The 25,411-nt window shown below is 46.2% G+C and overlaps 1 protein-coding gene across 2 annotated transcripts in view; it reads left to right on the forward strand.

Annotated features, from left to right (window-relative positions):
* Window positions 1–207: 207 nt before the first annotated feature.
* Window positions 208–25,411, forward strand: part of LOC128705813 (glutathione S-transferase 1-like) — a 73,019-nt gene continuing 47,815 nt past the window's right edge. Inside the window, exons 1-4 of one of the 2 annotated variants that reach the window (XM_070092375.1) lie at window positions 208–356; window positions 1,090–1,297; window positions 1,396–1,537; window positions 1,650–2,083. In XM_070092375.1, the coding sequence (XP_069948476.1) occupies window positions 1,098–1,297; window positions 1,396–1,537; window positions 1,650–1,988 (681 nt within the window). In that variant the 5' untranslated portion in view covers window positions 208–356; window positions 1,090–1,097 and the 3' untranslated portion in view covers window positions 1,989–2,083. Of the gene's footprint in view, window positions 357–1,089; window positions 1,298–1,395; window positions 1,538–1,649; window positions 2,084–25,411 lie in introns of those variants that run through there. The other variant, XM_070092388.1, reaches the window with a different exon arrangement.

The following is a 25,411-nucleotide window of genomic DNA, read 5'->3' on the forward strand; positions in this document are numbered from 1 at the left end:
GAGGAGCGATGATCTGACCAATAGATGGCACTGACAACGTAGTCATTCATTCTATTTTTATTAATTATTTGGATTATTGTCATAATTTCCTCTCTTCAATTTTCTGGGCGTTTATCCATATTTATCTAATACATTCTTGCTTTGGTATGGCCAGATTTACATTGTTGTGGTAAGGAAAAATATTAATTTTGAGGTGTCATGAAATTATCGTTATGGCATCAGTAGCTGATGGTTAGTTCCCTTGCTGGGTCAGTAGTGTTTTCTTCTGCACTGAACGTAATGGTGTTGTCAGTGTACCAGCAGCTGTCAGTGACTGCACACACTGGATTAACTTGCTCTTTGCTCTTACGTTTAAGGTTTGTTTATTATTTATAGTTTATCATGTTGAAATTTCTTGTTCCTTAATACATTTTTTTTTTTTTTTTTACCATTTCAAAGGGTCGTGCTGAGCCTATTAAGTATTCTCGTTGCTATAAGTATTTTCCTGATAAATTTGCAACTTGAGCTCTTAATGTAGGAAATTCAACTATTAAACTAGCAAAACTGTTTCTACTCTAAATCTGTCTTAGAACTATTGCAAAAAACAAAAAAAAAAAAAAAAAAAAAAAAAAAAAAAAAACCTAAGCCTACACCTATTTAACAATCTTTTCATAAAGAATATGCAAACATAGCTGAACTTAATTACTATAGTTACGTCTAGTCTTCGTAAATATTTTCTCTTAACATCTTTATCTTGCCACCCCAAAACGTGCACACCCATCTTTTCAAATGGGCGGTGTAATCCACAAACTCAGATTTGTAACATCCCTCCTCTAGAGAGGTTCCTAGACGCTGGTGAGGCACTATTGATCTAGGAAATTGCATCTACGCTTTGGTTCACTTAATTGAACCGAAGTGCCTTCAATCTCCCTCCCACATAGCTGTATAATCCCACGGGTTTAGCTCTACCCATGATTATAATCTTCATTTCCCGCTCAAATTGCTTTGCCTGAAGTCTGAGGTTCTCCTAACCCGGCAATAACTTGAGGTTAATATTCCTCTTAAATTCATTCTCCCAAACCAATAAACCTAATTTCTATTTTTTCCTAGGATTAAAGATGCCTTTGGACTTTTATTATACTTCATCTTGTGCTCACTGTCGGTCTGTGATGCTGACAGCTAAGGCGCTCGAACTAGAACTTAATCTGAAGCATGTTGATCTCGGGATGAAAGAACAATTTAAGCCTGAATTCTTGGAGCTGAACCCTCGGCATTGCGTCCCAACTCTAAATGACAATGGCTTCGTTCTCTGGGAAAGGTGGGTAATTTACAGATTTATGCCATAGCATTTTATGATCACCATAACTTAAACTGGACTAGTGAAAAAAAACTTCCTCCTCCCCCCCCCCCCTACAGCCGTGCCATCTGCACCTACCTCGTTTCAAAATATGGGAAGGATGACTCCTTGTGTCCAAAGGAACCAAGAACCCGCGCTTTGTTGGACCGTCTCATGTACTTTGATATAGACAAACTTTTCCAACGCTTTGGCAAGTATGTGGTAAGTATCTTTGTAGCTTAAAAATAACATTACTGCAAGAGGCACTAAATTCTTTAGTGTTTGACCCAAAAATTTACATAGCAACCTTTAAGTGCATTCTGTTTTCCTCCAGTACCCAGTACTCTTCGAGGGACAGGAACCAGACAAGGAACAAATTCCTTGCATTGATGAAGCTCTAGGCTGGCTAGACCAATTTTTGACAGGACAGATTGGGGCAGTCTCTCCAAAGATCACCATTGCAGACCATATCCTCGTGGCAATGGTGTCTACCATAGAAGCTGTGGGAATAGACTTTACTCGTCACAAGAACTTGTGTAACTGGCTACAGAAGTGCAAATCAAGTATTCCAGGTTATGCGGAGATCAATGAACCTGGAGCCAAAGAAGCTGGAGAAATATTTAAAGCCAAGTTGACCTCTAAGGAAGCTGAAATTGATAAAGCTTCATTATAGGATAATTAAATTAGAATAGTTCAATAAACTTTTTGCAGACTGTGTTAAAATATCTCCCTCAGTTATGTAACGAATTAATAAATTTTGTGCTAGTAGGATTTTCTTAATGTGCAGGCCCCCTCAAGGTTCTTTAACGCTGTTGAGGGGCCCTTTATCTAGGGAATTGGATTAGTGCTCCAGTTTCGTGAATTGAGCCTGAAAACCTTCCATTACCCCCTCACACATGCTGTCTAATCCTGCTGGTACTCTTCAAGGGAAGGGGGGGCTCCTTGGCGTGGTGAAGAGGCTCTTGGTCTGAGGAATTAAACCTGTCTGTCTCCTTCCTCAGACCGAACCTAATTACCCCCCCCCCAATCCCCCTTCCCTATCCCATCTTCCCCTTTTCCCTTTCCTCCTCCCCACCCCTCTCTTTTGCCCTTCCTCTTTTTGGCCTTTGGGATTTTTCCCACAGGTGCGCTAGTTGCTAGGTAGGGGAAAGGGTACCGGGGTCCATCCCATTCCATTGAGGTTCTTGGCGGTGGCGTAGTTTGCCGTGGAATCTGGTTCACCTGGGATGTCCCGATCCTTCTCCGGTATCCCGGAGAGTGGCTTTGGGTGTCTTTCGGCAACAGGTGTATCTCTGGAAGCCACCTTTCGGATTCTGGGGTTGGTGGCCAAAGGAGGTATGCTTTGTGGCAGATATCCAGCCGCCCTCTACTTTGTCCACAGAGGTAGCTCGGCAGATGTGAGGTTGCTATCCCGGATTGCTGGTTTACTGGCATGATGGGTAGGGTATGGCACGGGTTCCGTGCTGCATGTATGTTACTTGCGGTGCTGAGGTCATCTTGGGAGTGGAGGGAGATTTCTGGCCTTTTCATTCCTCCTAGGAACTATCCCTCTGTTTTTTTTTTCCCCCCCTTTTTTATTCTTTTTCCATTTTTCTTGAACAAAAAGTAACCTAACCATGGCAGCCCTAGTCCATGAACCTGCTACCCCCGAGCCCCGTTCTGACCCCCGCCTCATCTTTGGACCACTCTTCGGACACTCCTCGTGCCTCTGTACCTCTTGCCGGTATTGTTTCCTCACCCTCTTCGGATACTGAGGTCTCCACTGACTCCTTTGATTTATCCGACCTCCCCACTCCTTTGACTATGCTTCTGGCCTCTTCCTCTACGGTGCAGCAATTTTTGAATCGCTAGCTCGTTCCACGTCGGACCAACTCTGGTCCCACGCTTAAACGACAATGACAATTGCCTGCTGATACTTCTCCACCTTCTCGTTCTTCTTGGAAAAGATATGACGCTGGTGAGGGGCTCTTGATCTAGGGAATTGGATCTGTGCTCCAGTTCCCTGAATTAAGCCTGAATGCCTTCCATCCCCCCTTAGGCGCTGTATAATCCTACGGGTTTAGTGCTTCCCCCTTTATTATAATAATTGGAAAAGATAGACACGTCCTGCACTCCCTCTCCACTCTCGGTTTCAGACTGCATAATGGACTAAATTCTTCACTTTACGACAGACTTCCTCTACTGCCTATCTTTCCGACCAGTATTGGCAAGGCACTCCTACTCCATGTTGGTAAAGATATTTCTTTTCATGCTCTTTAGTGGTACGTGCATCACTGTACACAATGCTACCCAAGCTCATGATCTTTCTCTTTCCCATATAGATACTGTTCCTGTCACTATTGAACATTATTCCCTCAATTCTTTAGTGGTACCGTCATTTTGCCCCATCCCATAGATCAGCAAAATTTCCAGACATGTAGCAATGATTCTTGAACAGCTGGAACTCCAATATCTCCCAATCCTCAAGGTAGACACTTGTTCTTCCTGCCCACAGGCGGAGACGATACCCTAGCAATGTGGCTCTTAACTTTCGACAGCCGTGAACACCCATCCTCGGTTTATGTAGCAGGACATCAGTTACAAGTTCGAAAGGTGATCCCTACACTGCAACAGTGTAGAAATTGCTGGCGATTTGGCCATCGAGCGAAATATTGCAGATACATAGCCGAATGCCCAGTCTGTGGTGCCGATGACCATTAATACATCTTGCAATCTACCTCCCTCTTGCCTTAATTGTCATGAGGCTCGCCCTTTGTACTCTCGCCGTTGCCAAGTCTACTTAAATGAGCGGGAAATCAGTTACCTCAGAGGCAGAAGGTCTCCATTATGCCATGGCAGTTTCTCGTCTCCACCTCCAAGGGAGACTACCTAGTTTCTTATTCCAGTGTTTCAAAACGCCCATTAGCAACAACGTTGGTCTACTATGCTCGGTAACAATCTTCAATCCATTAAACCGAGTATAGGTTACTGGCCGCCATCTTATCACCAGTGTCGAGGTTGGGAGACTACTCTCTCTCCCGTCTTCGCATTGGCCATACTCGTCTTACTCGTGGATATTTCATGGAGAGGTGCCCTGCTCCTCTCTGCGAGAATTGCCAGGCTCCATTGTCAGTCAGCCACATTCTGTTGGACTGCCCACTTTATCAACGAACACGCAGAATTTACCTCCGTCGTAGTCTTCGCTCCACTGCTCTCTTTACCTTCGCTTGCTGATGGACCCACCTTTCATCCGGACTCTGACTTTTTTGACAACTGGCTTCACAAATTCTGATACCTTCTTCCCTTTCTACCTCAATCTCTTGCTACCCTCTACCCCCCCATACTATCCCCTGCCCTGCAGTTTTCTGTAACTTACTGATCATCCCTCCTCCCTTCTGCCGCCCAATACCCTCGCTTCCTTCTCTACCCTGCAGCACTGTATAGCCCTTGTGGCTTAGCACTTTTTGATTATAATAATAATCCTGCTGGTTTAGCTGTCCCCATGATTATAATTACTTTATTCCACGCCTTTCGGAACTTTAATAATCGTAGCATTTCTCTTCCATCTAGCTAAGACCTCTTATTTGTAGGGTTCAGTTAAGAGGTACAGTTGTAAAAGTTCGTCTTCTCATGGGCGAATTAAGTTGGCTTACCTCCTAGCTGACGACCCTGACTTTGATTTGTGCTCACTTTTTGACTGTCAATAAGTGATTTACTGCCTGACATGCCTTTTAGTGTCCCTTCCAACTACTTTCCAACTAATATTCAGACCCGATAACACAATGGCCCCGTAGTGCAGCATGACTCTTGTCAGTTTAGCACTTTAAAGTTATTAGTCCTGGTTCCACTTTCAGGCTCATCGGCCATGATGTGCAGAAGTTAAAGGACAAGAGATGACTTTGTATTAGAAGGGAATCTTATGTTGGTAGAATTACTTGCAACATTAGGTAAAATTTGTCCAACTAATTATTTGGAGTTTGTTTTCGAAGAGCTTAGCCTCTTGAAAGGAGTCCTTGGGGTACGAGGTTCATGGTTCAAGGAACTGGATATTTCGGTGTTCCTCAGACAACTTAATTACCCCTACCCTGTCCAATCCTATTTATCCCTTTCTCCAACCCTCCATCTCCAAAATGAGGGGAGGCTCTTGGTATGAGGAATTAGACTTTTCTGTCGTCTTCCTCAGACCGAACCCAATTACCCTCCTATCCCATGCTTCCCTTTCCTCTCCCTCCCACTTCCCCATCCCATTTGTATCCTCTGGTTAGGGGGGGGTCCTCTCCTCCTGGCATTAGTTTAAGTAGGGAGGTGCGCAGGAGTTCCTGCTCCATGAGGTTCCTCGGGTGTAGTGTAGTTTGCCGTGGAATCTGTATTTGGAGGTGCTCTGCTCAATTCCCAGATTTCAGAGAGGTGGATGGGGTGTCCTGCAGATGATGGGTTTCTCCAGTTTGCCTGTCGGTTCTGGGAGGTGACAGCCGAAGGAGGAATGCTTTGTTGCGGATTTCCCACCACCCTCTTCTGTCTGCTGAGGTGGCTCGGTAAATGTGAGGTTGCTATTCCAGAGCTGGTTAACTTGCTTGAAGGTTAGGGTATGGCACGGGTTCCATGCTGCATTTGCACTACTTGTGGGCTTGAGGTCCTCTTAAATGAGAGGACTTGTGGCTACTGCTTCCCCCTCCCCACCCCATTATCATGGAGTCTTCATTCTGTGATAACCCTCCTCCCAGGCCAATTTGTTCCTGCATCCTGTTCTGACATGGCTTCGTTATTGAACCCATAGTCTAGATTCTTTTCATGACAGTTCTTCGATGTCTGCTCATTTCACCCGCAAACGGCCTGTAACTTCCACTTCCTTTAAGCACGATGTTTAAAAGTTCAGTGGACTAAATTCTTTTCCCTACAACCGACATCTCCAACAGATTTATCTTCTGATAGTATTGGTAAAGCTTTTTTGCGACATGTAGGCCAAAATATCTTCTCTTCATAGCAGTGCACTCATATTAGTTCAGACTGCAGAACAAGCTCGTGATCTTTCCCATACTACCATTGATAACCTTCCATTTTTCATAAGCATACTATAAATTCTTGCAGTGGTACAGTGGTTTTACCATGTACCATTGTAGTCTTGCAGTGGTATTTTGGAGCAATTGTCCTTTGAAGACTTTTCTGTTCTCAGTGAATACACGTGTCCTGGCTTGTAGGCACTTTCCCAGTAGCTTTGCCTGCTTAACCTTCGACTGCCATGAACTCCTGTAATGTTTATATCGCAGGCCATAGCCCACAGGTCTGTGAAGTGGCCCCTACCCTGCAAGAATATCTAAATTGGTGATGCTTTGGACACCCTGCTAAATGCTGCAGATCTGCAGCAGTGCCCGGTCTGCAGTGCTGCAGATTATGCTGATATATCTTGCAGACTTCGTCCCTACTTGTCTCAATTGCAATGAAACTCCTTCCTTTTCTTGCTGCCAGACATGTCGTAATGAGGAATCCAATGTCTTAAGGAGAGCTTATTCTATGGCTCTCTCAGCTCTGCCTTCAGGAGAATCTTCCTTGCATCCCTTATTCGTGAGTAACTAGGGGACTTCGAATCTTGGCTGTTCGCCCACATGCCAACTCCATCGGTGGCATGTCTTCTGGGGTCGTCGGTCTCTAATTTTGCTGTTTTACCCTCTGAAACCCCCCACCTCCTTACCTACTACCACTACAATTCCCCATCAGTTTTCATTTTTGGCCTCGGTACCTACTTCTCGCCCCCCCCCTTTCTAACAGATATGGAGGTGAAGGTTTACTCCCCTCGTGTGGTCCCTATTCTTCCCCCCCCCAGATTTCTTCCCCAGTTACCTTCCAACCTCCCTCTTCTGCTCCAGCACAGAACTCTTCTGTTCCCCCCAGGACATCTCCAGGTTCATACACCCCTCCCCTCTCAGACCTATTTGGTTCCCTCCAGTCTCCCAGTCGATATTCGTCCCATTTTGGGCTATGTACTGCTACATTCTACTGATCCCTTTCCTGACGAATCATTTAATGTGAGCGTGTTTCTTGTGTGCGTTGATATACCGTATCAAGGTCTTTGTTCGTTCTATGCTGCATTATACTGCAGCCCATATTTGCACAGAAGGTATACAGTTTGCTCTCTCCCCATTCCTGTGCATTCTGCATCTTCAACATTGCTGGGTGATTTTAATGCTGACATCTTTGGGGAGGGTCCCACTATCACTCGTTGTCAGTTGGAGAGACTTCTTACTTTTCATCCTCTTCATGTTTTAAATACAGGTGCTCCCACCCATTTTGACTTGCACTCTCTTGCATTGATTTATCTGTTCCTCGTCAATCGCACTTGATTACACTTGGTCTATTCTCCCGGATTTGTAAGAGTGATCACTTTCCTATACTTTTTATTTCTGCTATGTATTCCCAACCAACCGTATCCCTCGTTGGCAATTTGGACGAGTGAACTGAGACTTAAGAACATAAGAAGGAACACCGCAGCAGGCCTACTGACCCATGAGGAGCAGGTCCATGTCCCCCACCCCAGATTAACCCAATGACCCACCCAGTCTGGTCACCTCCACTCAAGGAGCACGGCACCAGACCCAGCAGCACAAGCTAGACAGGTCCAACTCTCAACCACCCACACCCACTCGTGTATTTATCTAACCTATTTTTAAAACTACAGTTTTAGCCTCCATAACTGTACTCGGGAGTTTGTTCCATTCATCCACAACTCTATTACCAAACCAGTGCTTCCTAAATCTGAATTTTTCCAACTTGAAACCATTGCTGCGAGTCCTGTCTTGGCTGGAAAATTTCAGCATGCTATTTACATTCCCTTTATTCCTGTTTTCCATTTATACACCTCGACCATATCCCCCCTAATTCTACGCCTTTCGAGAGTGCAGATTTAGGGCCCTCGGTCTATCCTCGTAGGGAAGATTTCTGATGATGGCAATGGTTCTGTGGTGCTGAAAGGGTCAAAGGAAAACGGGGGATCGGGGTTCTGGATAGACCAGGTGCCAAACATGGCTATAGTCAGCAGCCAAGTCTTTGAAAGGCGGCGGGGGAAGCCGCCTTTATTGTAATAATTCAAGGTTGTCACTATTAATGTTAACGGCCTGAGAGCTGAGGTTAAAAGGGTGTGGATGGAATGGTTTTTGAGGATTTGATGTGGATATTTGTTTCATACAGGAGCATAATTACAAATTTGGATGTGAGTTGTGTTTGAAGGGATATAAGTTGTATGTGAGTGGATAGGTGAGGTTAAAAGGGAGAGTTGCTGTGGCAGTGAAGGAAACCAGTCCCTTGCGTGTGTTGGGGTGGGAGGAAGGTGGGGGTGGGAGGGTGGTGCTGGTAGAGGGAGAGTGGGGTCTACCTACCTGGAGTCTACCTGGAGGGCATTCCGAGGATCAACGTCCCCGCGGCCCGGTCCACGACCAGGCCTCCCGGTGGATCAGGGCCTGATCAACGAGGCTGTTACTGCTGGCCACACGTAATCCAACGTACGAACCACATTATTATTATAATAAAAAAGAAGCGCTAAGCCACAAGGGATATACAGCGCTGCAGGATAGGGAAGGAAGCGAGGGTATTGGATGGCAGAAGGGAGGAGGGATGATCAGTAGGTTACAGAAAACAGTGGGGCAGGGGATAGTACGGGGGTAGAGGGTAGCAAGAGATTGAAGTAGAAAGGGCTGAAGGTATCAGAATTTTTGAAGTAAGTCGGTTGTTGTCAAAAAGTCAATGAGAGAGTCTGGATGAAAGGGGGGTCCATCAGCGAGAAGGGAAGGTAGAGAGAGAGCAGCAGAGCGAAGACGACGACGGAGGTAAATTCTGCGTGCTCGTTGATAAAGTGGGCAGTCCAACAGAATGTGGCTGACTGATAATGGAACTTGGCAATTCTCACAGAGAGGAGCAGGGCGCCTCTCCATGAGATACCCATGAGTAAGACGAGTATGGCCAATGCGAAGATGGGAGAGAGAAGTCTCCCAACCTCGACACTGGTGATAAGAAGACGGCCAGTAACCTATACTCGGTTTAATAGATTGAAGTTTGTTGCCGAGCATAGTAGACCAACGTTGTTGCCAACGGGTGTGAAGTTGGAAAGATATTGCAGCAAAATAGTCCGTAAATGGAATACCTCTACATGAAACTGGTAGGTCATGTACTGCTGACCGCGCAGCAGTGTCTGCCTGTTCATTGCCCTGTACATCAACATGACCAGGGACCCAACAAAAAACTGTCTTATGCTTGGTAAAGATACGGCATAGCCAAAGTTGGATACGGAGGACTAAGGGGTGAGGTGTATCAAATTTCTGTATAGCCTGTAAAGCACTAAGGGAGTCTGAGACAACCACAAATGATGACACAGGCATAGATGCAATACGGATAAGTGCTGTAAGGATGGCATACAATTCAGCAGTAAAAATACTAGCCGAAGACAGTAAATGCCCTTGTACGACACTGTCCGGAAACATTGCTGCGAATCCTACTCTGTCAGAAGACTTAGAGCCATCTGTGTACACAGCAATGGCATGAGAATGAGAGTGAAAGTGGTCAAGAAAAAGAGAGCGGGAAGCGACCATAGACAGTTGGGCTTTCGAGCAAGGGAGAGAGAAAGAACAGACTCGAACAGCTGGAACTTCCCAGGGGGGTAGGGAAAAGTGAAATGCTACATGTACATAGAAAGGTGGTAATTGAAGAGAAGACAAGAGCAAATGAAGGTGAAGAGAGAAGGGACGGAGTAAACAGGGGCGACGAACAAATAAAGAATGTCTACTAATATCAGTGACCATTCTATAAATGGAAGGATTGTGGAGATCATGAGAGCGTACATAGTAGCGAAGGCAATGGGCATCACGGCGATAGGATAAGGATGGAACGTTCGCTTCTGCATAGAGGCTCTCGACAGGGCAAGAGCGAAAAGCACCAAGGCATAAACGTAATCCTTGGTGATAAATGGGGTTAAGACTAGAGAGAGTAGCAGGAGATGCCGCTGAATAGATCTGGTCACCATAATCAAGTTTCGATAAAATGAGGGTGGAATGTATGCGAAATAGGGTTCGACGATCAGCTCCCCATGAAAGATGAGCAAGGGTTTTAAGAAGGTTCAGCCGGCTGTGACAAGTTGCCTTCAGAGAGGTAATGTGAGGTTTTCAGGATAACCTACTATCAAAGAGTAGGCCCAGAAACTTGACTGTATCACGTTCAGGGATACGGGAGCCATAGAGGTACAAAGGATGATCGGAGATGACAGAGCGTCTAGTGAAAGTAATTTGGTGGGTTTTAGTGCTAGAAAATTTAAACCCACGTGTGGTGGCCCAATTGGAAACACGGTCGACTGCATGCTGGAGAGAAACTGTAATCAGGTGACAGTCAGCGCCTGTACAGGCAATAGCAAAGTCATCAGCATAGAGTGATGACCAAATATTTGATGGAAGACTAGAGGCCAAATCATTAATAGCAAGGAGAAAAAGTGTTGTGCTCAGAACACATCCCTGGGGGACACCTTCAGCTTGGATAAAGTCCGGGGAGAGCACATTATTAACCCGAACACGGAAATGCCTGTTAGTTAAAAAGTTCTTAAGGAAGGATGGTAGATTGCCTCGAAGGCCTAAGGAGTGGGCTTGGGCTAAAATATTATACCTCCAAGTTGTGTCATATGCCTTCTCAAGGTCAAAAAATATGGCAATAACTGAGTGGTTATTCGCAAAGGCATTACGAACATACGTATCCAAGCGTAGTAAGGGGTCTATGGTAGAACGTCCCTTACGAAAGCCATATTGATGAGTGGAGAGACTCGTGTGTGTCTCTAAATACCACACTAAAAGTCTATTTACTAAGTGTTCCATCACTTTGCAAACTGCACTGGTAAGAGCAATGGGACGATAGTGGGAGGTTTCATGTCCCGTAGTGCCTGGTTTGCGGAAAGGGAGAACAATGGCGGATTTCCACAGCTGAGGATGAACTCCTTGTGACCAAATAAGATTGTAAAGGCGTAATAGGACTGCAAGGGCTGACTGATGTAAATGTTGTAGCATACGAATATGAATGTTGTCGGGCCCAGCTGCCGATGATCGGTAAGCTGAGAGTGTTGCCTCCAGTTCTTGAAGTGTAAAAGGCACATTATACTGTTCTTCTCTGAGAGAAGAAAAGTCCAAGGGTGCTAATTCTCTGGCAGACTTTTGAGGAAAGAAATGAGGGGCATAGATGGAGTCCCTGAGAAATACGAACCAGATGATTGCCAATTTCATTGGCAACATCTAGTGGGTTTGCTATATCAACACCGGCAACCCACAGAACAGGAGCCGGGTCAGGAGAATATTTACCACTCAGTTTTCGTACTTTTTTCCAGACTGCACTCATAGAGGAAGCAGAGGTGATGGTGGAGACATAATCTCGCCAGCAAGTGCGTTTAGCATCACGGATGACACGGCGAGCGATCGCACGCTTCTGCTTAAAATCAAGAAGTCTCTTTGTGGTTCTATTGTACTGGTACCTGCCCCATGCAGCGCGTTTCAAACGTACTGCACGAGCACAAGCAGGAGACCACCAAGGCACGCATTTCTGAGAATGCCTGCTTGAAGTTTGGGGTATAGAATGAGAAGCTGCGGTTAAAACGGAGGACGAGATAAGGTGTAAAAGCTCATCGATGGAGGACGAAGAAGGAACCTCTCTAAAAACAGTTAGGTGTGAGTAAAGGTTCCAATTTGCCTGATCAAATTGCCAGCATGGGATGCGAAGAGGTGGTGAATATGAAGGGGAAGTAAGAATGATTGGGAAATGATCGTTGTCATGTAAGTCCGGAAGAACAGACCAAGTGAAGTCTAATGCGGTGGAGGAAGAGCAGACTGAGAGATCGATGCAAGAGAGAGTATGAGTCCGAGGATCAAAATGGGTGTGAGTACCTGTATTTAAAACATGGAGGGGGTGGGTGGCAAGAAAAGCCTCTAACTGAATGCAATGGGAATCACAGTGAGACACCCCCAGAGGAAATGGTGGGCATTAAAATCACCAAGTAACAGAATCGGTGGTGGTAATGACGAAACAAGAAAGGCAATATCCGGAATAGATAATGCCCGAGAAGGAGAGAGATATAAAGAACAGAGTGTATACCACCTATGCAAGTGGATACGGGCTGCTGTGTAATGCAGCGAAGTACGAACAAATAGCTGATGGTATGGAATATCAGTGCGTAGAAGAAGGGCACTTTCATTAAAGGTCCCATCAGGAAAAGGATCTGAAGAATACAATAAATTATAGCCTGAGATGGGAGAGATAACAGCAGAGTGTAATTTTGGTTCCTGTAAGCAAACACCAACAGGGGAAAACTGGGAGAGTAACATCTGAAGCTCACCCCGATTACCCCTGAGGCTGCGTATATTCCACTGTAAATAGGCCATGATTGGCAATGATAAAGATACCTGAAATCCGCAGGTAAGGCTACGGACTAGAGGGGTTAGAAAAGTCCACATGTGGAGGCAGTGGAAAACGTTCAAGCAGCAAAGGAACGGTGCGCTCTGAAGAAAGGAGTTGCACAGATGGAGTAGAGGAGAGAGAAGGAGCAGAGGGTGGATCAGTGTCCATTGATGGTTTGGTCTCTGCAATATATTCAGAGATTACTTCAAGTGTTTCAGAATTCAGAGACGTCGTATGGGAGACAATATTGGAAATGGTAGGGGGAGAATGAGTAAAGAGTGGAACTGTAATGAACTGTACCAAGGTAGGGGGAGGCAAAAGGGTGGAGGGAACTGGAGAAGCGTGGAAGGGGACAGAAGAGGCAGAAACCTGGGAGGTGGCAGAAGAGGAAGAAACTTGGGAGGAAACAGGGGAGGAAGGTACAGTACGAGGAGGAGGGTGAACCTCTACACTTGTAACAGAGCCAGTGAGAGGGGGAGAACCTTGTACAGAGACAGGGAAGGGAAAATGAGGAGGTGGAAGATGGATAGGAGGTGTTAACGGACCTTTTTTTGACTTTTGAGAAGTAGAGGGACGATTGGGAGGTGTCATACGAGATCTCGTCGCTACTGAGGCTTGTGAGAGAGAACACGAAGAAGCAAGATCAGACTGAGACGTTGAAGTAGGGACGTCTGAGCCGAGGACAGCAAAATAATTAGCTACAGGAGTGACTATGGGAGAGGTAACCACAGAGGTGGGTGCAGAAGATGGGATACCAGAAGTGGGGGGACGTTTTGAAAAACAGGAATAAGAAACGCGAGGTAGTCTCCCTTGGAGGCAGAGATGAGAAACTGCCATGGCATAAGGGAGACCTTCTGCCTCTTTGAGGTAACGGATTTCCCGCTCATTTAAGTAGACTTGACAAGAGCGAGAGTATGAAGGGTGAGCCTCATGACAATTAAGGCAAGAGGGAGGTCGATTGCAAGACGTATTAGAATGGTCATCGGCACCACAGACTGGGCATTCGGCGATAGATCTGCAATATTTCGCTGGATGGCCAAATCGCCAGCAATTTCTACACTGTTGCGGTGTAGGGATCACCTTTCGAACTTGTAACTGATGCCCTGCTACATAAACTGAGGATGGGAGTTCACGGCTGTCAAAAGTTAAACGAGCCACATTGCTAGGGTATCGTCTCCGCCCACGGGCAGGAAGAACGTAAGTGTCTACCTTGAGGATTGGAAGATCTTGGAGTTCCAGCTGTTCAAGAATGTCAGTGCCACATGTCTGGAAATTTTGTTGAACTATGGTATGGGGCAGAATGACAGTACCACTACAAGAATTGAGGGAATGATGCTTTTCAATAGTTACAGGAACAGAATCGATATGAGAAAGACGAGAAAGCTCACGAGCCTGGGTAGCATTCTGTACGGTGATGATGCACGTACCACTCTTAAGAGCATGAAAAGAAATATCTTTACCAACATGGTGTAGGAGTGCCTTGCCAATACTGTGGTCAGAAAGATAGGCAGTAGAGGAAGTCGGTCGTAAAGTGAAGAATTTAGTCCATTGTGCAGTCTGAAACTGAGCGTGGAAAGGTAGTGAAGGACGTGTCGATCTTTTCTGAGAAGAACGAGAAGGTGGAGAAGTATCATCAGCAGGTAATTGTCGTTGTCGTTTAGGCGTGGGACCAGAGTTGGTCCGACGTGGAACGGGCCGGCGATTCGAAAATTGCTGCACCGTAGAGGGAGAGGCCGGAAGCATAGTCAGAGGAGAGTGAAGGTCAGATAAATCGAAGGAGTCATTCGAGGCCTCAGTACCTGAAGCGGGTGAGGAAACAGCACTGGCAAGAGGTACAGAGGCATGAGGAGTGTCCGAAGAGTGGTCCAAAGACGAGGCGGGGTCAGAACGGGGTGCAGTATCAAGAAGGGGCCCGGGGGTAGCAGGTTCATGGACTAGGGCTGCCATGGTTAGGTTACTTCTTTCTTTGTTTTTAAGAAAAAAAAAGAAAGAAGAAAAGAAAATTAAAAATAAAAAAAAGAAAAAAAAAGGGGGGGGGGCCGGGGAGGGATCATTCCTAGGAGGAATGAAAGGGCCAGAAATCTCCCTCTGCACCCAAGAGGACCTCAGCACCGCAAGTAGCACAGATGCAGCATGGAACCCATGCCATTAAATAATATCACCAAAAAATCGCGAATACAATCCCAATTGTCCTTGTAAAAATCACAAGGGATTCCGTCAATCCCCGGCGACTTCCCTACACTCATACCCTCCACAGCCAACCTAATCTCTTCTTCACTTATAGGTCCATTCAAAGCCAACCTGTCCATGTACTCTAGATTACAACGTACATATTCACCCATTTCTCCCAGCGCCCCCTTAGAAATCCCAGCATTTTTGTATTGCAATTCATACCATGCGTCTACAAAGGTATTCATAGCCTCCGTTGACCGAAGGACCTGCCCCCTACTAAAGTCTCCCAATGACTCCTGAACCTCTAATCCCATTAATTCTGTCGCCTTACGGCATCTGCCCTGCTCTCGCAAGACAAACGCCGAAGGGCGGTCACCCCATAAAACCTCATCAATTCCACTTGCTATCCGCGCTGCATCAAAAATACGATTGTGAAAGTCTCTAATTAAGCATTTTAAATTTTCAATTTCAACCACCGGATACACTCCCCCACCCTTTGTATAACATGCTTGCAGTTGATTTTCAAGATAGTTCAAGAGCCCATACTGCATTCTCTTGTCTTCTTTTCCTTGCTGCTGATAAAAATTCCTCACCTTCACCTTACCGACAGTATCCCACCATTCGACTATATCAATTCCCTCCTGCCATTCAGCCCATCATCCTCTCCAAGCACTCACAAAATCTTCCCTCACACCTCTTTTGTGCATTAAACCAACATTCAACTTCCAGAAACCTCTGTAACGCCTCGGTAATCCTACCCAGTCAACATCCGCCATAACACCTCTGTGATCGGAAAAGCTCACATTTAGCACACGTACACTCCTGACGCTGACACCTCTAGAAACGTATATGCGATCCAGTCTTACCGCATACTCCCTTCTAACGAACGTATGCATGACCCCACCCACCTCATCCCCCCCCCACATCCGTAACATTAACACTCCGCAAAAGGTCCCCTAATTATCCTGAGAAAAAACCTCTCCCTCTCAGTTCGACATCCTTGCAACGATCAATTCAATTCCAATCACCCCCAATAATCGTGACGACTGGCAGTGATCTTAAATGGTACAAAAACACGTCCCTAAAAAACGCATTTTTACACGCATGTCACCTTCCGCCGGTCCGTACACCCCCAGGAAGGCCACCCGTACCCCACCCCACACCCCATCAACCCTAACAACCCTCCCCTCCTCTCCCACCTCATATGTTTGCAAAGAAAACGGGCTAGCCTCTTTAACACTGCTGCACCACCTTTCAGTCTATTAGAACAGCCCATGTACAAAATATATTCAGGAATCAGCAATTCATATAAAGATTTATAATTGTGTTCTTGTAATACAACATCGGGTACATAATTTTTTAACAAAACCTCCAAATACTTACGTTTTTCAACAGACCGTAACCCATTTATATTTAAAGTAAGACACTTGAACGTTTCATTGGAGGTTTACCCTTGGATACCTTGACATTCTTGGTTCCCTTGCGTATATCTCCACTTCTTCCCCCACCCCCCCCTTGTGTCGTTCTCCTTGACATGCTGAACACATGTAGATTTGCCCTTGTCTCTACGGGTCACATCGCACCATGCTTTGTTCCCCGACCGTTGTCCTGGTGTCAAAACATCTTGAGAGTCAGATATCACCGCCACTCTCTTACGAGAACTGCGGCCAGTATCCATCTCATCTTCAGAACTGTTGTTTCTATGAACTTCCACGACCACAACCTGATGTTCAGCAATATCCCCGGCGGATGCCCCGTCCTTCTCCTTCACACTTACATCCTCTAAACCACCGTGAAGCCCCTCAGATGTGGAAGCATCCAATAAAACATTCAGAACTTCTTGAATAGATTGCTCCACGTCAACCTGAGTATGAACGAGGTCTTCCTCTGTCGTCGCCGATACCACGCCCACGTCCTCCACTGCACCAGGGAGGGTTAGACATATCGGCGATTCTTCAACCTCACCCTCTACCTCCTCACTCCACGATTTACGAGGCAATATATGTTGTTGTGTAGCAGCAGCATATGATCGCTGCTCCGTTGAAACATCAAACCGCCTTACTTCCGTCGTTTTATCACGTCTTGTAGGGCATTGCGCCGCCATATGGTCATACATCCCACAAAGCCTGCACGTACGCCTTTGTCCTGAGTACGTTTACCTGGAGTTTACCTGGAGAGAGTTCCGGGGGTCAACGCCCCCGCGGCCCGGTCTGTGACCAGGCCTCCTGGTGGATCAGAGCCTGATCAACCAGGCTGTTGCTGCTGGCTGCACGCAAACCAACGTACGAGCCACAGCCCGGCTGATCAGGAACTGACTTTAGGTGCTTGTCCAGTGCCAGCTTGAAGACTACCAGGGGTCTGTTGGTAATCCCCCTTATGTGTGCTGGGAGGCAGTTGAACAGTCTCGGGCCCCCGACACTTATTGTATGGTCTCTTAACGTGCTAGTGACACCCCTGCTTTTCATTGGGGGGATGGTGCATCGTCTGCCAAGTCTTTTGCTTTCGTAGTGAGTGATTTTCGTGTGCAAGTTCGGTACTAGTCCCTCTAGGATTTTCCAGGTGTATATAATCATGTATCTCTCCCTCCTACGTTCCAGGGAATACAGGTTTAGGAACCTCAAGCGCTCCCAATAATTGAGGTGTTTTATCTCTGTTATGCGTGCCATGAAAGTTCTCTGTACATTTTCTAGGTCGGCAATTTCACCTGCCTTGAAAGGTGCTGTTAGTGTGCAGCAATATTCCAGCCTAGATAGAACAAGTGACCTGAAGAGTGTCATCATGGGCTTGGGCTCCCTAGTTTTGAAGGTTCTCATTATCCATCCTGTCATTTTTCTAGCAGATGCGATTGATACAATGTTATGGTCCTTGAAGGTGAGATCCTCCGACATGATCACTCCCAGGTCTTTGACGTTGGTGTTTCGCTCTATTTTGTGGCCAGAATTTGTTTTGTACTCTGATGAAGATTTAATTTCCTCATGTTTATCATATCTGAGTAATTGAAATTTCTCATCGTTGAACTTCATATTGTTTTCTGCAGCCCACTGAAAGATTTGGTTGATGTCCGCCTGGAGCTTTGCAGTGTCTGCAATGGAAGACACTGTCATGCAGATTCGGGTGTCATCTGCAAAGGAAGACACGGTGCTGTGGCTGACATCCTTGTCTATGTCGGATATGAGGATGAGGAACAAGATGGGAGCGAGTACTGTGCCTTGTGGAACAGAGCTTTTCACCGTAGCTGCCTCGGACTTTACTCTGTTGACGACTACTCTCTGTGTTCTGTTAGTGAGGAAATTATAGATCCATCGACCGACTTTTCCTGTTATTCCTTTAGCACGCATTTTGTGCGCTATTACGCCATGGTCACACTTGTCGAAGGCTTTTGCAAAGTCTGTATATATTACATCTGCATTCTTTTTGTCTTCTAGTGCATTTAGGACCTTGTCGTAGTGATCCAATAGTTGAGACAGACAGGAGCGACCTGTTCTAAACCCATGTTGCCCTGGGTTGTGTAACTGATGGGTTTCTAGATGGGTGGTGATCTTGCTTCTTAGGACCCTTAGGACCCTCCTCCTTTTTCTTAGAGGAATAAGCCTTGTGCATACATCGAGTGCCACCGAATTAATCTGTTCTAGGCATAAGTTGGGGTCTGTGTTGCTTAGTATATCTTCCCAGCTTATATCGGTTAGGACTTGGTTTACTTGGTCCCACTTTATGTTTTTGTTATTGAAGTTGAATTTGGTGAATGCTCCCTCGTGACTAATCTCATTATGTCGGTCTGGGGCTCCGTGCATACATGACTGAACCTCAATTATGTTGTGATCTGAGTATATTGTTTTTGATATGGTGACATTTCTTATCAGATCATCATTGTTAGTGAAGATGAGGTCTAGTGTATTCTCCAGTCTAGTAGGCTCTATTATTTGCTGGTTTAAATTGAATTTTGTGCAGAGATTTAAAAGCTCGCGTGAGTTTGAGTTTTCATCAGAGCTGCCTCCTGGTGTTATTACTGCAACAATATTATTTGCTATATTCCTCCATTTTAGGTGCCTTAAGTTGAAATCCCCCAGGAGCAAGATGTTGGGTGCAGGAGCTGGAAGATTTTCCAGACAGTGGTCAATTTTTAACAGCTGTTCCTGGAATTGCTGGGATGTTGCATCCGGAGGCTTGTAGACTACCACAATGACTAGGTTTTGGTTCTCGACCTTTACTGCTAAAACTTCCACTACATCATTTGAGGCATTTAGCAGTTCTGTGCAAACAAGTGACTCTGCAATGTACAGGCCAACCTCCCCCTTTTGCCTGTTCACTCTGTCACATCTGTATAGGTTGTAACCTGGGATCCATATTTCGTTGTCCAAGTGATCCTTTATGTGGGTCTCAGTGAAAGCCGCGAACATTGCCTTTGCCTCTGCAAGCAGTCCACGGATGAAAGGTACTTTGTTATTTGTTGCTGGCTTTAGACCCTGTATATTTGCCAAGAAGAATGTTATCGGACTGGTGGTATTGTTGGTACTGGGTATAGGGTGCTTGAGGGACATTTTCAGGGAGAAAGACCCCTCCAGCATACCAACTAGAGGACCATCATGCCACCGTCCCATAGTTGCCATATGAACCGTGCCATAGCGTGCAAAAACATTCCTCAAATCACTCTCGTCCGCCTCAAAAAGAACGTTTCGTACCTTGATCCAGGTGTAAAAACGGGAGACGTCGTGAAGGCGAACAGTGACACCAGGATTAACGGTTTTGATCACATCCTGATATGTGGCAACCATATTTTCGTAAGTACTATTTTGTCTGAATTTGACAAAAAGCCTCGAATTGCCGTTCAAAGAGACACTATAAAGATCTTCATTATTGATACCATATGTATCTCGGAGTATCGCAGTAAGCAGTAGATGTGTATTCTGATTGTTGAACGACCCTGTCACTAATTGAAGGCAGACGGTGTTGACTCGCCTACGTGCACCTTCCGCCATTGTGAGTGCACTGAGGAAAACTGCGCAGCAATCAACAGAGTCAGGAGCTACTGCACAGCCTGGTAAACTGCGCAAGAACAAACTCAAACAGGAGCGTCTGCGCAGCACGTCCACTCGGCCCGGAAGCGAAGAGGACAATGATAGAGGAATTAGGGTCTTATTAGCAGCAAATGGGATTGGTGACGAAAGGGGTGGGGGGGCTGGCATTGTTGGATATGTTGATGACACAACGATTTTAGTAAGTGGTAACAGGGATTTGCCTCGGGTGGAAAAGTTAGTAAACGTTTTTGAAAAGGCTTCTGGTATGTCAATTAATAAGGAGAAAACGAAGTATATGGATCTTGGGGATGGGTTAAGTGAGGAATGTGAAGTTTTTTTTTTATTTTATTTAAAACATCAAAATACAAGGCTGCTTAAAAATTAAATAGCATCACCATACATAATCTATAGAGTAAAACAAGATACACACCATAAATACCAGAAAAAAATCTTTAGCTAATACGTATAGATATATACGACAAACACACCATAAAATGCATACATACGTTTCACTAAATACACACAATACCAAAAGATATAACTGTTTGCGCAAGAAATATAGCACTGGTGGAAAACCCACTTAACCCATTATAAGTCACATTCACATCATACAAACATGTTACATTGATGATTAAACAATAGTTTATGTAATTTGCAAACAAAATATACAATTGTTTATAGAAATTCCAACTTAGACACAAATTCAATGATTTACTCTAACACAAATTCATTAACATAATAAATATTATATAAATTGACGATCATATTAATCGTCAGCAATTTCCATCCATTCTATGTGTGTTCAATCTTGATACCTATGAACTACGTTTAAATCACAAACAAAAATCATAATATTGCGAAATATTTATAGGATAAAATTGGACGACTCAGGGTAATGTACTCGTGTTATATCCCTTTAATACTTTGGTGACTCACAGACTAGATTGAATAGTAACAGGGAAGGGATAAAACATGCATATATATATATATATATATATATATATATATATATATATATATATATATATATATATATATATATATAAAATATATAATGTATATGCATGTTTATATACCCAAATATCTGGACCTCCATAACACAATCAAAAACAAAACTAAGAAAACTAGTGACTCAAGAATACAACGAGTCTTTACACAAAGGAAAGCATCAAAAACATAACAAATATGTAAAGGCACCCCAGTCATTTTGTACACAAAAGGTACAATAAGTAACCCTAACCCCTGAATCGACAACCACATATCCATAACAACTAAAACACATTCATGCCCAAACTCATATTCACGCAACTTACCCCCCCCCCCCAGAGACGAGCCAGCTATTGCCCACTGACCTACACGACAACTTATTCGGGATGCCCGTATGTTTATTCACAGATTCGCAAGGGTTTCAATAGTGAGCCTTTTATAACCGTCCGAAAAACCCTTATCCCACCTCCTCCCATACAATTCCCTATTCCTACACATTGTATGATAAAACGTTATTGCAAGGACACGCCTTCGCACCTCACTGACCCCTTTCCCCCGCATTACCCACGAAATATAAATGTAATCCACGATAATATAATCTAAAGCCCGTTCAACGTCCTGGTCTAATCCACCGATGTCGAGACTTAACGCGCGCAGGACCTGCACTCCTCTCCCTCCCACCCTCTGTACCAAATTCTCTGCTCGTCTGTTGGTGTGAGCAGACGTACGCCTGCTGCCCTCTCTCGGCGATTGGAAGACTTTCTGTTTTTTCCAATATGGCGCAGAGTGTAAAGAGGAGGGCAAATACTGTGGGTATCCAGCTGGTTCGCGAGGCAATTTCACCGCAAGCTGCTCCTGTGCTGTTGCCATTAATCATCCGGGATACGTATGGTATTCAGGATGAAGAACTGTATGGTGTAGCACTTAATGGTGCGTACAGGGTGTTTGTTAAGTTGTTAAACACCGGCGTCTACGAGCGGCTGGTAGAGAAATACCAGGATGTTCGAGTGGACGTCAATTCTATGGTGAGTGTCCGCCTTCATGACGTCTCCAGGCACTATACATGGGTTAGAGTGCGAAATGTACCGTTTGAGGCTGATGAAACGGACATACGCAATGTTTTTAAGGACTACGGTACCGTTCACCTGGCACAGCCCGGCAAGTGGGTGGAAGGTGCATACGTGGGATACCCAGAGGGCACGTTTTCACTGAAAATGACGATACGGCACCCCATACCGTCATATGTTATATTGGAGGCCTTCAGGACTCAGCTCATGGTGTCCTATGCTGGACAATGCAGGACATGCAGGCGTTGTGGTGGTTATAATCACATTGCTGCATATTGTGAACAACAGACTCAACTCCATGGTGTTGAATGTACTGCTGCAGGGGAACCTGGGAAAGTTGGACGTGCTCTAGAGATACAGGAAGGACGTGGCCCTGGTCGTCTGTGAATTGAGGAGGTGGAGGAGGCAGAGGCAGTGGCGGGTGCGGACCTGACGGCCCCTGTGGCTGGGGGCCCTGTGGGACCCATTTTGCCTGATGGTGGGGGACGGCATGGTTCAGCGGAGGAAGCCATTGACGAGGTCCTGGAGAATGTGCTCACCTCGCTGTTTCCCCAGTCCGATGGGGAGGGTGAGTTGGTGACGAGGGCTGATGTGAGGAATGCTGCAGACCTGTGTGGACAGCAAACTGAGCCCATCGACTTGATGGTGTCTTACGGGGCACTGTGCCCAGAGGGTGGGAAGGTCAGACATGTGGTGGAGGTGGAGGTTCACCGTGAGGTGTCACAGGAGGTGAGGATGGGAACAGGTGGAGTCATGCGCAAGCGTGAGGCTGTGACATCGGATTCAGATGATGTCCTGACTCCAGCACAGAGGACTGGCAGGGTGGTGGTGGTGGAGGAGGAGAGTGGTGGACCCTCGGGGACTTTGGACCCGGAGCTAGACCGGGGAGGGGTTAGGGCTGCCAGTAGGGACGTGCATAAAGGAGGTCCGAAAGGACATGGTGGTGTTGTGAGGAAGGTGACAAAGCACAGGGGGAAGAAACCACCGCTGGCCTAAGGTGTATGACAGTTAACATTAATGGTTTGTGCCAGGATGTGAAGCGTGCGTGGTTTGCAAGTTTCTTGTGCTGGCATAGAATGGATGTTGTATTTGTGCAAGAGCACAATATCAAGGTGGGGCGTGTATTGGAGGTGAATGGTTATAGGGCTTTTGTGATGCAGACGGGGTGCTTGAAGGGAGGGGTGGGAGTCCTACTCTGGGAGGCGAGCCCATTTGTGGTTAGTAGAAGTGAAGGCGGGGGCGAGGGGCGTATTATCAGAGTGGATGGATGGTGGATGGGTGAGCGAGTGGCGTTAGTGTGTGTGTACACACCTGCAGAGAGTGATGCACGTCTGAAAGTGGGTTGTGAGGGATGAGCTCATTTATTTTTTCCGTTCTTTACCACCTGTTGCTATTGTGGGAGGGGGTTGGAATTGTGTTATTCGCAGGGTAGACGTCGAGCCACGTGGGGCAGGGCATTTTTCTACTATTCTAGGTGATCTTCTGAGAGATGTGTGTCTACGTGACGTATTTGGGGGTGGGGCTTGGGAGGTGGAGCACACTTTTGTTAGACGAGGATATGCGGCGAGGCTAGATCGGGTGTACATCACAAAGCGGGTTCGAGTGGAGTCCTTGCGTACGGTGGAGGTGGAATATTCAGATCACAGGGCGGTCGTGGTAGACCTGGGGTGGGATGGGCTGGCAAGGAGGTGGAAGATTAATTGGAAACTAAACACGAGGATTCTGAGTGATGAGGAGGGGCAGGGAGGATTTGAGACATTGTGGGCAGAGATCAGTGAGGAACGGCGGGGCATAGAAGATTTACTGGGGTGGTGGGACGGGGTAGCTAAGGCACGAATACGTAAGTTTTATGTGAGGGAGGGGAAACGCATGATGCAACAATCGTATGGGCTCCATCAGTACCTAGAGGGTAGGTTGAGGGATTGCTATGGGAGAGGTGGACAGGGGGGAGTATATCCTGTAGAGGAGATAGAAACGTTGAAGGGAAGGATTCATGAGCTGCAAAATGAAAGGTTTAATGCGGCGCATGTGCAGGGGGGGGGTTGAGGAGGTGTTATGGGGCGATCGACCATCGGCGTGTGTTTTACGAGGTCAGCAGCGACGTCGGACGGCCACAGAGGTTGGTAGGTTAATCGTTCACTCTGACGTGGGGGATTATCGTGAGGGGCAAGTGTTGAGGACGACTGAGGGAATGAGTGGTTATGCGGATGCATGGTATGAGCAGTATTTGGGACGTAGTGCAGTGGGAGGTGCAGCATTGCATAGTGTCTGTGAGCTAGTGCCATGTTCATTGGGGCGTAGTGATCGAGTAGCGCTGGGTGGGAAGATAGATGAGGGCGAGGTTTGGCAGGCATTAGTGAGTATGCATACGGGAAAGGCTCCAGATATTGATGGATTACCCTGTGAATTTTACCTGCAGAACTGGAAGTTAATGTGTGGATTCCTGGTGGAGTTGATGAATATCATGAAGGAGAAGGGGGTGTTGGGGGAGTTGCAAGCCACAGCAGTGGTTGTTCTGGTCCCAAAGGGAGAGGTCCAGAATACCCTCAAGGATTATCGGGAGATATCTTTACTTTGTGCGGATTACAAATTGTTTGCGAAAATACTGGGAAATCGCCTGAAATGTGTCGTGGGGCGTGTCGTATCTGGAGGGCAATATGGGTTGCCTGGCAGATCTATGGTCGAGGGTCACGGATGTCTTAAGGGGTTTGTAGAGGATTTGGGGGGAAAAGGTGGGGGTTACTTGCTTTGGATTGGCAGGGAGCTTATGACCGTGTGGAACGGGAGGCGTTGCGGCAGATCCTTCTAAAGCAGGGATTTGGGGAAGAGGTTGTGGAATGGGTGGAGACATTGTATCGAGGGGCGCGGGTGCGTGTGCAAATTAATGGTCACATAGGGGAAGCAGTGTGTATGGGGCAGGGTCTCAGGCAAGGATGTCCACTATCTCAAATCCTGTTTGCCTGTGTTGAAGACCCTTTTTACAGACTCATTGAGGCACGTATCTGTGGGGGCGTGGGGACAGGGGAAGTGGGGTGTGGGCCGGGGATTGTAGGATACGTCGACGACACTATGGTACTTGTGCAGGAGGGAAATAGTTTAAGAGAGGTGGGAGAGGTCATTCGTACATTTGGGGAGGCTACGGGGATGAGGGTTAATGTGGAGAAATCTTGCTTCTTAAAGTTGGGAAATTGGAACTGGCAGAGGGATTGGGATGCTGGTGTGGAGTGGAGGGTGGTGGATAGCTTAAAGATATGTGGAACAGTGTTTATGGAGAATCAAGTGCGGTCAAGAGAGGTGAACTCAGAGCGTATTGTGGAACGGGTGCAGCATAGATTGGGGAGTTTGCGGCCGTATCATTTGACATTGTTGCAGAGGGCCATCGTGGTAAACACGTTACTATACAGTAAGGTTTGGCATGTGGCGGCAGTTTACCCATTAACGGGGCAAGGAATTACGAGAATTTTAAA

Source organism: Cherax quadricarinatus, chromosome 3 (assembly GCF_038502225.1).
Source record: "Cherax quadricarinatus isolate ZL_2023a chromosome 3, ASM3850222v1, whole genome shotgun sequence".
NCBI classification, from domain to species: Eukaryota; Metazoa; Arthropoda; class Malacostraca; order Decapoda; family Parastacidae; genus Cherax; species Cherax quadricarinatus.